Source organism: Microcaecilia unicolor, chromosome 3 (genome assembly GCF_901765095.1).
Source record: "Microcaecilia unicolor chromosome 3, aMicUni1.1, whole genome shotgun sequence".
In the NCBI taxonomy this organism is placed as follows: Eukaryota; Metazoa; Chordata; class Amphibia; order Gymnophiona; family Siphonopidae; genus Microcaecilia; species Microcaecilia unicolor.
In genome coordinates this window covers 434,790,119-434,802,858 of record NC_044033.1, presented here as the reverse complement: position 1 = coordinate 434,802,858, position 12,740 = coordinate 434,790,119, and the positions used below count along the sequence as shown (strand labels likewise).

The 12,740-nt window shown below is 44.8% G+C and overlaps 1 protein-coding gene across 1 annotated transcript in view; it reads left to right on the top strand.

The window, feature by feature from the left end:
- The first annotated feature begins 1,905 nt into the window (after positions 1-1,905).
- The window catches only part of RRM2 (ribonucleotide reductase regulatory subunit M2), a 36,845-nt gene continuing 26,010 nt past the window's right edge, over positions 1,906-12,740 (top strand). Inside the window, 8 exon segments of the mRNA XM_030198872.1 lie at positions 1,906-2,154; positions 2,455-2,551; positions 2,651-2,728; positions 2,943-3,095; positions 6,336-6,452; positions 9,061-9,194; positions 10,430-10,467; positions 10,470-10,523. Coding sequence (XP_030054732.1) covers positions 2,459-2,551; positions 2,651-2,728; positions 2,943-3,095; positions 6,336-6,452; positions 9,061-9,194; positions 10,430-10,467; positions 10,470-10,523 — 667 coding nt within the window. The 5' untranslated portion in view covers positions 1,906-2,154; positions 2,455-2,458.

Sequence of the window (12,740 nt, the reverse complement as noted above, 5' to 3'; positions counted from 1 at the left end):
AAGAATGGAGGGGGCAGGGGACAGAGGAGCATGGATGGGCATAGATTGGGAGGGCAGAGCTCAGGGAGAGAGGGAAATTGCTGGAAAGGGAAAAATGGAGGGGCCAGGTGACAGATGAGCATGGATGGGCATGGATTGGAAGGGCAGGACTCAGGGAGAGGGGAATTGCTGGATAGGGATGAATGGAGGGGACAGATGGGCATGGATGGATATGGATTGCAGGACAGGCCTCAGGCAGAGAGGGGAAATGCTGGATAGGGAAAAATGGAGGGGCCAGGTGACAGAGGAGCATGGATGGACATGGATTGGAAGGGCAGGACTCAGGGAGAGGGGAATTGCTGGATAGGGATGAATGGAGGGGACAGATGGGCATGGATGGATATGGATTGCAGGACAGGCCTCAGGCAGAGAGGGGAAATGCTGGATAGGGAAAAATGGAGGGGCCAGGTGACAGAGGAGCATGGATGGACATGGATTGGAAGGGCAGGACTCAGGGAGAGGGGAATTGCTGGATAGGGATGAATGGAGGGGACACATGGGCATGGATGGATATGGATTTCAGGGCAGGCCTCAGGCAGAGAGGGGAAATGCTGGATAGGGATGAATGGAGGGGGCAGGTGACAGAGAAACATGGATGGCCATGGATTGGGAGGGCAGGGCTCAGGGAGATAGGGGAATTGCTGGAAAAGGATGAATGGAGGGGGCAGGGGACAGATGGCCATGGATTGGGAGGGCACGGCTCACACTCTCTCTCATATACAATGTCTTTCTGACTCTCCCTCTCACACACTCTGTCTCACACTGTATCACATTCACTCTCTATGTGCCACACAGTCACTCACACACTCGCTTGGTCTCATACACTCACTCTCACAGAGAATCTGTGTCTCACACACACTCTCTCTCTTGCCCACACACACACACACTCTCTCTCACACTGTGTCTCACATACACACTTGCACACACTCTCATTCTCACACACACACTCTCACAAACACACTCACACCCAGACTCACTCTCTCTCTCACACACTCACACTTTCACTCTGACTCTCAAACAGTCACTCTCACATACACTCTCCCAAACATACACACTCCAAGGAAAACCTTGCTAGCGCCCGTTTCATTTGTGTCAGAAACGGGCCTTTTTTACTAGTTAATCCATAATAGAACACTACCTCCTATCCCATGACTCTCCAATTTCCTCTGGTCTCAGAGACCAGTAAAATCCTTGGTGCTCCAGAACTCCCAGCACCACGTGTCCCAGCGAGCAGGGTGAAAACAATGCAAACTTTTGTTAAAAAAAGGCAAAAATAATCTAAAAAAAATATATACGGGGAAGGATAAAATAAGATAAACCACAAAAGAGGTATTAAGAAAAGGAAAAAAAAAAGGAAGGCACAAAAAGACCAACCGAACCTTCTGTGAGAAGCGGATAACACGTCCTCTCTTACAACAGGAAAAAAGAGAATTGCTGGTCCTAAGTAACTAAACTCTGTCTTGTGGCGGGCGGGAAAGCACTCATGCATGCGCAATGTAGTGCATCTGTTCAAAGCCCTATTTTTTTTTAAGCTTATTACCAAGCTCTGGCCTGGCAATGCGGACCCGTGTTACCCATTTGTGAAAATTAAAGGCTTACTTGTCCTCGAGAAAAAAAAAAACAATAAACAACAATTGCGGGGGTGGGGGTCGGCTTCACCCGACCCTTTTAACGTCATGAAGCTGTTTTTCGTCATCAAACGTCCATGATAAATCGCTCTGAAACAGGCAAAAGGAAGGGGGCGGGGAAACCTGACGGAAACACCAAAGTGAGGCGACAGAAAGAGAGACTATTGGATCACTATAATGAGGCTTGGAACGCTCATTGGTTCAATAGTAAATACCGTAAGAAAAAAAAAAACCCCGCACACACCGCAGGATTGGGAAAGCAGTCTAAAATCCCACAGTCCACAGCTTCAAAATTTTTCCCATAGCTGCCCTTCAAAAAGTAGGCCAATTTGGCGGAAAACCCAGCAACTGGCATTTGGCAGCACCGAACCAGAAGCTCACAGTTTCCCGCGAAGCCTCTAATTGGTCGCTGTGTCAGCGGATTCATTCCACCCTCCCAGACTGTCGGCGCAGCATTTGTCCTCTTCTTTAGAGGAGAATCTCATTGGTTGGTAACAGTACACTCGTTTTTTCCTATTGGCTTCACGCTTTGTGGCGCCAAATGTTAAATCTATAAAATGTAAACGACAGCCGCCTTTTAATCTTACTTTGTTACAGCCTACAGGAAAAGATAGTACGTGCGTTTAGTTTTTATGTTCTCTGTACCTTTTTAATTGTTTTGGGGCCGGGGGAAGGGGTTGTTTTAAACCGTAGAACGTTGAAGTTAATCTAACATTACTTCTATAACCGTATTTTTTTTCTTTACTTTGTTAATTTATTAATGTAAAAAAGACTTGCTTCACTTAAGGAAGATGCACTCAGTACGTAATTCCCTGTCGCAGAAGAACAGTAATGTCCGTGTCTCCCCAATGAAGAAGTTGACTCTGATTGACAAAGAAAACACGGTGAGAGCCTGTTGCTTGAAGCTATAATAGCTAGCCACATTTTGAATGTAATTCTATTGTTCTTCACCAAATGTGTGTAAAAATATTTTTTCTTTTCAGCCGCCTAATTTGAATTGTTCTCGCGTTTTGGCCACTAAGACAGCTCGGAAGATCTTCCACGATGTAGAACATGAAGCAGTGAGTGTGCGCTGGGTTTGCTTGTTCCAGGGTGGGGGATAGTGATGGGATTCTGTAGCGCCAAAAGTGGCTTCTATTGTTTGGTGGTTGGCCTTTAGCGCGCCAAATAAGGTAGCTGCGTCTACTCCATGCAAACTTTCTTCCTTTTCTCTTTGGTATCAAGAGTTCGTATATGCGTTATTCACTAAAGGTTTTTTTTTTTTTTTGTCTTAAGACAAAATTAAAGGAAACTCCTCAGTCTGTCAACCCTCAGGATGAACCACTGCTGAGAGATAATCCCCATCGGTTTGTGATTTTCCCCATCCAGTACCACGATATCTGGCAAATGTATAAGAAAGCTGAGGCTTCTTTCTGGACGGCAGAGGAGGTGAGGTTTGCTTTCCCGTATGTTGGACTGCCTTTAATTTTCAAGTTTGCTCAAGGAACTTTTTATTAAGCTATCTACTTGTTCTGTGGGGCGCTGCGGCTTAATGTACCTGGCTCTTAAGCCCAGCTACCTATTAGGTAGGTTCTTGGAGGAGGGGGTTACAAAGAACAGCTGCACTCAAAGCAGAACAGAAGTCTAACCACTACACCTCTACTCAGGAAATCTAGACTGCCCCAACTTGACATTTCGTTCTTTAGATTGTAAGCTCCTTTGAGCAGGGACCATTCTTTATTAATTTGTACAGCGCTGTGTAACCCTAGTAGCACTCTAGAAATGTTAAGTAGCAGGGGTAGTAATAAGTCATAACTAAATAGAAAAAAAAAGCAGTAGGTAGGGTGGGTAGTTTTCAAATCTAGTTACCTTGCTAAGAAACTGATCATGATTGGGGGGAGGGGTGGGAAAGGGGTTATATGAAAAGGGTAAAGCGATTAGGGCTGTTTAGCTTGGGAAAGATGGCTATGGGGTATATGGTTCAGTTCTACAAAATCATGAGTTATAGAACGGGTAAAAGTGATTTGAAAGAAAGTACAAAGATACTCTAAGTTACATGAAAATCATGTTAAAATAACTAGGGGGAATTTTTTTTTCCACTTAGTAGTTCAAACTTGTTGCTACAGGATGTGGTAACAATGGTTAGCATATCTAGGCTTAAACGTTTGGCCATAGTGTTGGAGGAAAATCCCATAGTCTGCTGTTGAGGAACACAAAGCCACTGCTTGCCAAGGGATTGGGTAGCATAGATTGGCCACTGTTGGAAATGGTATACTAGGGTATATGGATTATTGGTCTGACCCAGTATGTAGTCAGAGCACTTATTTGCATGCTGTGGGAGCAAATATATCAATGTTTTTTTGCCCATTTGTGTACCCTTTACTCTTGCTGGCATTCTGCACAAGAAAATTCAAAATGATGTACCCAATTTGCAAATTCTGCCAGTTTATTAGTAATAGAATATTATAGCCCTGCATGCACCTTTTTTTACAGTCATCTCTAGCATCCACCAACTTTTTTATAGCCCCTCCCCCACAGCAGCCACTCTTTTTAGTCCACACCCCCCCTACAGCATACACTCTTACAGCTTCCTCCCTCCCCAATTTTTTTTTTTTTTTTTTGGCAGCTGCTCCTGCATTCATCTGTGATGTAGGAGCAGGAGGAGATACACAGCAGTACCTCTTCTGGGCAGGAAAGAACCCTGTTTCCTGCCTGCTGCTGCTGCTTTTTCCAAGTGGTAGCTGAGTGGTAGTCTAGCAAGATTACTGCTTGACGCATCGGCCATTTTGAAAAAGTGGCAGCAGCAGGAAGGAAAGAGTGGGTCATTTTCCTGCCCCTGATGAGGCCTCAACCACCTGGGCATACTCGGGTAGGCTTGGGCAGGACATCCAAGGCTCGGGGGGGGGGGGGGGGGTGGCGGCAAGCATAGATTCTGTACAAATGTGGAATTCTGCGCAAGTATCTGTACTTGGCAGAACTCTGGCAGGAGTATATCTACTATACTCATGTTCTGTTGTGGCACAGGCCCTGTCTAGTGCATTACCAGGCTGTGCTGCCATTTTTAGCCTACTTAAAACAAATTCTTTATCCCAAGCTTAAGTGAACAAGAATAGAGCAAAATGTTCACTTGCCCAGAGATGTCCGCTCAGACTAATGAAAGGGGACAAATTTTTGGTTTGGCATGCTGTGCAACTCATTCTTGTCTCATTACCATAGTTCAAGAAACTCAGCCTAAAGTAAAATGAAATTTGTTTATACAATGGGACTTGCTATTCATATTGTATGATGCCATAGGTCAGGGGTGGGCCACAACCTTTCAGGTTTTCCTGATTTTGCAGTACTGCTTCCATTGTATTCAATTAGATCTCATGCATATCCATTCAGGAAATCTTGAAACCTGACTGGGTTGTGCCCCTTGCTGACTGCTTGCCTACCCCTGCCATAGGTAATGAAGGCTTGTTACATTGGGCAGAAATTCTTATGCCTAATTCCCCATATGCTGATTTCATTATCTTAAACCTACAAGGTGATCATAGAAATGTATTCTGGGATTCTCACTTTTAAAATATCTAGGCCTGATGCATTATTCTTCCTCATTGCATTATGTGGCTTTACTGGTCTATATCTAACTTTTCACTGACCATCTACTTCACTGGCTCTTGTCTGAATGCTCCTGCTGGTGTGGTAGTTCCGACATTTGTTTTGAACAGACTTGTCTTTTTATAGATAAGCATATAAACCAGTCTGTTTGGTTTTCAAGTTGCTGCTTCACCAGCTACCTTCTGTGCTTGTGTAGAGTAGTGTCTGAAGGATATGGAGGACGTGTGTTTATGAAATGGGTGGCTGTATACAGATGTATCTTCAAGAATGTTGGCATTCCTACATCTTAGGCTCTAGTAAGAAGGCATGATACTGATATTTTCAACAGCAGCTGTTAGTAATCTGTTATAGAATTACATTCACAGGTGAACTAGCTTTAGAACATGTCAAATGTACAATACAGTGTGTAAGCAACAGCCTTCATCTACCATGATTTACAATTCTGACAGTGCAGTATTCTGGTTCAGAGCATATGGTAGTACAGGTGAGGATGGGCCCAAATAGGGGCCACACAGTGGGTACAGGAGAACAGGATAAGGTGCCAGGTATGATGGGTCCTGTTAACATTACAGACAAGGGGGAAAATAACTAGTCCTATACAGCAAAGTCCTCCCATGGACTGCTTCTGCAGGTCATGGCATGCACTATGGTCTCAATGTTCACCAGTCTGCCTCCAGATGGATCAAGGTCCCAAGTTAAACTTGGCCTACCTGTCTGTTACAGTTCAGACACAAGGTGGAGGCATATGCTTCTTCCCTCTGGGTTTCCTTAACCTAGCTGTGCAGGGAGCTTTTATGCCCTCTTGGCTCCACCTCTCCTGTGCCACTTCCATGGGCAAGACTGAGATTTAAGGTGGCTCTGACTGCGAGGGAGTGTCCTTAAGGGGAAGTGGCTGTGTCCTATAGACTCCCTCAGTCCAGTGTGAACCTAGCAACTGACTATTCCCCTGTTCTCCGCAGCATGACCTTTTTAGAAGTAGCTTTTTTGTAGTGATAATTCAGTCTTTTAAGCTATCTGGTGCACGTGAGAGCAAATATGTAGTATAGAAGTTAAAAAAAAAGTAACATGCTAATCTTCAAATGTTTTTAGGTGGACCTTTCTAAAGATCTTCAGCACTGGGAGCATCTGAAGCCTGAGGAGAGATACTTTATTTCTCATGTATTGGCATTTTTTGCAGCAAGTGATGGCATTGTAAATGAGAATCTGGTAAGCTGAGAGCCTTCAATTAACATATTGGATAGAAAGTTGTTCATTTAAAACCTTTAATCTTTGATACAGGTTAGTTTTATAATACTGGAGCAGAGCAAGAGTCCAAACCCAGTGTCCTGTCGCATAGCCAATCCAGGCCACAAGAACCCAACAGGATTCCAAGTCTGTTTTGCTCGTACCCCAGGATAAAATGTGGTTTCCCCAAATCTACTGAATGAATAGTTAATGGACTTCAGAAACTTGCCTGAAGACTTTTTCTTTAAACCCAGCTGTGCTGCTTTTACCTCAACCTTTAGCACAAAATTCTAAATTCATTGCACAGTTTAATATTCAAGTTTTGTTTCCGAAACACTCTGCCTATTGGTTTCATAGTGTTTATTTGAACAGTTCCCCCCCCCCCCCCTAATTTGTTTTACACTACAAAATTTTAAACTTCCATATTTTCTTCGTTGTCTGGCTAGGCCAGTGTTTTCACAAGTCCTTGCTGGTCAGCTTTTCAATATATTCACAATGAATGTTCATGAGAGAGTTCCATGTAATGGAGGCAGTGTGTGCAAATCAAGTTCATGCGTTTCTGGTAACTTGATTGGCAAACAGTACTCATGACTGGACAAACACTGGGCTGGGCTAGAGTCCTAACCTTTTCCTCATAGGGAAACTGTCCATAACTTTTGGGCAACATGATAAATGTAACTGCACATAATACACAAGTACAATCACATGGATTTGTAGGTGCATTACAATAATCTCCCATTACTTAGCATCCTCGCCAGATCGGTGTAAGTAAAATCTGGATTATGCTTGTCCACCAGTGGATGGTGACAATTCTGTTACCAATAAGGCCACTGCAGCTTAAGATGCTTAATATTTACAGTTAGTGGAGCAGAGGGGGTACAGTTGGGGTTTGTGCTGCTCAAAGTTCCTCAGAAACCCACTTTAGAGGGTGATGGAAACAAACTTGTCTCCTTTTCTCCCCCCCCCCCACCCACTGTAAGGCCAACCTTAAAAACCTTAGTGGTTAGTGGAGCAATGCACATGGGCTCCAATCTCAAAACAGCTGCCATAACTTCTGCAGCAGTCTAGGAGGCTGCTGCAGGAAGTCACAGCAGCCATTTTGACTACATCCAGCATGAGCCTGAGTTGACTAGGGATCACTCCTGCTGCCCTGTCAAGGACACTAGACACACAGGGTGTCTTAAGGTAGGCCCAGGGGAGGGCAGCACTTTTCCTTTCTCCTGAGTGGAATTTTAAATAGATGAAAGGTTGATTTGCCTCAGGTAAGAGAACTACTTTAACTGCAGCATTTGCTAGCCAGACTACAGTGGCAGCTTATAGTAGCAAGTGAGAGTAAACTCGCTCTGAGGTGGAAACTATCCTTTCTTTGCCATACATGAGAGCTTTAGTCTGCTGTTTCTGGCAGGGGCACTTGTCATGAAACACCTAGCTATCTGCCTGGGGTTACCCCGTAGCCATTTAGAGGGTCTGTCCCCAGCACAGTTCAGGTCCACTCCACCTGCACAAGCTTCTTGTGCTTTACACTAGCACCCTCCCACCAACTGGGTCACAACTGCCTCTGAGGAAAGTCTCTCGCTCTCAAATTATCCCCAGTGACTTCTAGGTTACTGGAGCCACACTCCAGTGGTCCCACAGTTCCCAGAAATCACTCAGACCCAACATACAAACCACCAGGATTCTTTCAGTCCAGACAGGCGGAACAAACAATTGTATTCTCGTAACTTAGAACAGTGTGCAAAAAATGTGCAGTTAGCAAACAGTAGCAAGTAACTGAAAAATGGATCAATTAGAAAGCTAAACATGGACATACTTCCTAGAAAGTACCTGGGGAGATCAGGACATATATAGCCGTTCATTACTGTTTTTTACAGGGCTTCAGCAAAGAGCGCTCTTCCGGGCTGAAACAGAACTCAAAACCAGTAATCTCCAAATGAGATGAGCTCCTGGGCCATACACTTCAGGACATAATTAAAACAGGAAAATATCTAATACATTTTATGGGCTTAAAACACACTTTCTTCACAGGCACCTTCTGTTAAAAGCCTGTAGGCCAAAGTAGCAGATTTGCCTACTGATGGCAGCCTACACACCTGTGGTAATTCTCAGGGTTTGCTCCAGTGGCGCACAACACTAGCAGATTTCCATCAGAGTTCCCCAGTCAAATGTTTCCTCACTGGAACACCAGGAATAGCTACTAGTTCACTTCACAACAGGAAGGAGGCATTACATTTCTCAGTACATGAATAATTAGCAGTTTCCTTTCTTTCATTTCATATGACAGGGATTTGAGCAACTACCTGGGAATTTTTCTTTTAATACTGTCCCTACCCACCACATACTCCCTCCTCACAAATCTACCTAGTCATGATCTTCATGTAGATAGCCAGAAACTGATGAGGCCTGAGTGGCTACTAGATGTTGCTTAAGAATGACTTTCCTGGGGAAGGGAAGGCCGATGCTAGGACCAAATTAAGAGCCTAAATGGCAGTGCACAGCACTTGCTTCCTGTGCTTAAAACACTTTAAAAAGATTAAAGCTGGTACTTAGTCATTGCAGTTAATGATGGCCATGGTGTGTGTGTTTCCTCTAGGTGGAGCGATTTAGCAAGGAAGTGCAAGTAACGGAAGCTCGTTGTTTCTATGGATTCCAAATTGCTATGGAAAATATACACTCTGAAATGTACAGCCTTCTCATTGATACCTACATTAAAGATTCAAAGGAAAGGTAATGAGCTTTCACTTAACTTTTGTCAAAACTAAATTGTTATAAATCCCTTGTTTGAGACCTATTGAAATACTTGTACATTCATTTTCCAAGACAACTTCTGGATATATCCAGATTAGTATTGTATACATAAATTATACTTGGTTTACTATTATGAATTTGTGTCAAGCTTTTCACCAAAGATGAAACGTACACAATCCTAGGAAGCTTCCCATTGTGGTTTTGTCATGTTCCTTAGGATTTCTTTACCTGACTTTTCATAGCAAAGGTAAAGCTTGAAAAGTTAGAAGAAATATTGAGGTTTGTAAATACTGTTTTACTTCAAAATTCAAAAGTGGAAACTTTTAAATCGGAATGACTAAATCTGAGTTCTTAGCACATTGACGTCAGACGTAATAGTGGGAGTATGGTTTTATATTAACTGGAGTGAAGGTTAGAAGTTTGGATGGCTTGACAAGACATTTAGGGACTTACTAAAATATTCTGGTAGATGTGGCAGCCATGCAGTTTGGTCATTAGATTTTGTCATGCACAATGTCTGCTGAGCTTGAATGGTGACCTTTGTACTATTGTGGCTGCAGCTAGGATAGAGCTTTTGGTGTGATGGGTCATGAAAGTTGTAATGCCTAATCTCCTAGGAGGATATACCTGTGCAGGCAGGACATATGGGAATTCTGCAAGTTATACAGAAGATTTGAGCTGGGCTTTGCAGTTGACTCTGTCATGAAAGTTGTATGTCTTAGGAGATTGTCTAATTTGAGGAGACGCTTACCTGATGGTCATCTCTAGAGGCAGCAGGACATATGAGTAGAATTCTCCCAAGAAGTTCTGAGCTGGGCTTTGCAGTTGAATTGCCAAAAATCCCAAAATTAAGCTTTGCCTTATTAAAACTGATCCAATTAAAATATACTGTTTTGTGCCTCAGTTATGAGACTTCTGGTTCTTTTTGTGGTTTCAAATCACAATAGTGCCATGTTTTCAAAGTTGTATCCTATATGTGGTTTAAGTGACCTAAAATGGAAGTGAGCATCTAGTCGCTGTTTAGTCATGTACTGAGGGCAGAGGGTTTTTGCCACTAGCATAGTAATGGCATGTAGTGGATGTGGATATCCTGATTCAGCCTTGTATGACAAGTCCAAACATACGACTACTTTTCCTGTCAGTTAGTATATCACACAGTGAAGTCCTTTGTACACAAGTATAACATATTCAACTTGGGTTTTATATTTTTGTAGGGAATTCCTATTTAATGCAATTGAAACACTGCCATGTGTTAAAAGAAAGCTGACTGGGCAATACGCTGGATTTCAGACAAACAGGCCACCTACGGTAAGTGGGCTTCTTTAATCCCTCTTCCTTGATGCCAAGAATCTGTTGAGTTGTAGTCCCTTGAAAAAGAATTGAACCTAAAGTTCATTAACAGCAAGAATGATCTAGCACCAGGCTGACAACCAGTGAAGCATGGTGAAAATCATAGAAGTACGTAAGTATTGCTATACTAGGAAAGACCAAAGGTCCATCAAGCCCACCTCCCGTTTCCAACAGTGGCCAATCCAGGTCACAAATTCCCAAAGTCCATTTAATAATGGTCTATGGACTTTTTCTTTAGGAAGCTGTCCAAATCTTTTTAAACTCCGCTAAGCTAACCGCCTTTACCACATTCTCTGGCAATGAATTCGAGTTTTAATTACACATTGTGAGAACTTTTCTCTGATTTTTTTCCTTTTTTTAAATTTACTATATTGTCCGAGGACAAGCAGGCTGCTTGTTCTCACTGATGGGTGACGTCCACGGCAGCCCCTCCAATCGGAAACTTCACTAGCAAAGGCCTTTGCTAGTCCGATGCGCACCGCGCATGTGCAGCCGTCTTCCCGCCCGAACTGGCTTGTGTTAGTCTTCTTTTGTCCTCGCTCGGGACGGTCGTGTTTGCGCCGTTCGCGCCCCTTAAGTTGACCCTCGCGCGTCTTTTGGCTTTTCGCTAAAAAAAAAAAAGGATTTCGCAGAGACCTTTTCGGTCTTTTTCCCCTTCCCGTATTTCCAGTTTTTTGCCCCGTTAAGTTTACTTTCGTTTTCGGGGTAGGCCCTTTTGAGGCCTCGGTTCGAGTTTTTTCTCTCCCTCTTTTTGGTGCCTTTACCGCAATTACGAGTTTTGATTTCGCCAGCGTGATTTTTCTGCCCATGTCATCGAAGTCTCCCAGCGGCTTCAAGAAGTGCGCCCGGGTAATCTTGCTCACTGATAGGCACGCGTCGTGTCTTCAGTGTCTGGGGGCTGGGCACCGCCCACAGGCCTGTAGTCTTTGCGACGTCGGCGGAGGGAGCTTCGCCGGTGCTGGCGAGGGAGTCTACCTCTCGACGCTCACACCGTGGCCGTGTTTCCACGGAGTCGAGCCGGGCAAGGCTTCAGACACAGGTTCATGAACTTGTCTGATACCGATGGTGAGGCCTCGTGGGAGGAGGAGGACATCAGATATTTCTCTGACGAGGAGTCTGATGGCCTTCCTTCTGATCCCACTCCCTCCCCTGAAAGGCAGCTTTCTCCTCCCGAGAGTCTGTCTTTTGCGGCCTTTGTCCGGGAGATGTCTACGGCCATCCCCTTCCTGGTGGTTGTGGAGGACGAGCCCAGGGCTGAAATGTTTGAGCTCCTGGACTATCCTTCTCCACCTAAGGAAGCGTCCACAGTACCCATGTATCATGTCCTAAAAAAGCCATTGCTGGCGAACTGGACCAAGCCTCTTAAGTAATCCCCACATTCCCAAGAAGATCGAGTCCCAGTACCGGATCCATGGGGACCCAGAGCTGATGCGCACTCAGTTGCCTCACGACTCTGGTGTTGTGGATCTGGCCCTAAAGAAGGCTGAGTTGTAGGGAGCATGCTTCGGCGCCCCCGGGCAAAGACTCTAGAAACTGACTCCTTTGGGAGGAAAGCCTACTATTCTTCTATGCTCGTGGCCAAAATCCAGTCTTACCAGCTATACACGAGCATACACATGCGGAACAATGTGCGGCAGTTGGCAGGCTTGGTGGACAAGCTCCCTCCTGAGCAAGCCAAGCCATTTCAGGAGGTGGTCAGGCAGCTGAAGGCGTGCAGAAAATTCCTGGCCAGAGGGGTATATGATACCTTTGATGTTGCGTCCAGGGCCGCTGCTCAAGGTGTGGTGATGCGCAGACTCTCATGGCTGCGTGCCTCCGACCTGGAGAATAGGATCCAGCAGCGGATTGCGGACTCGCCTTGCTGAGCGGACAATAATTTTGGAGAGAAAGTCGAACAGGTAGAGCAGCTCCACCAGCGGGATACCGCTTTCGACAAGTTCTCCCGCCGGCAGCCTTCAGCTTCTATCTCCACAGGTAGACGTTTTTATGGGGGAAGGAAGACTGTTCCCTACTCTTCTGGTAAGCCTAGGTACAATCCTCCTTCTCGACAGCCTGCGGCCCAGGCTAAGCCCCAGCGCGCTCGCTCTCATCAGCAGCGTGCGCCTCAGCATCCAAACCTCCAAATTGCCCACCGGGAGCTCAGTCTTACAGCTTCCAGCACAAGCAGGTACTTGC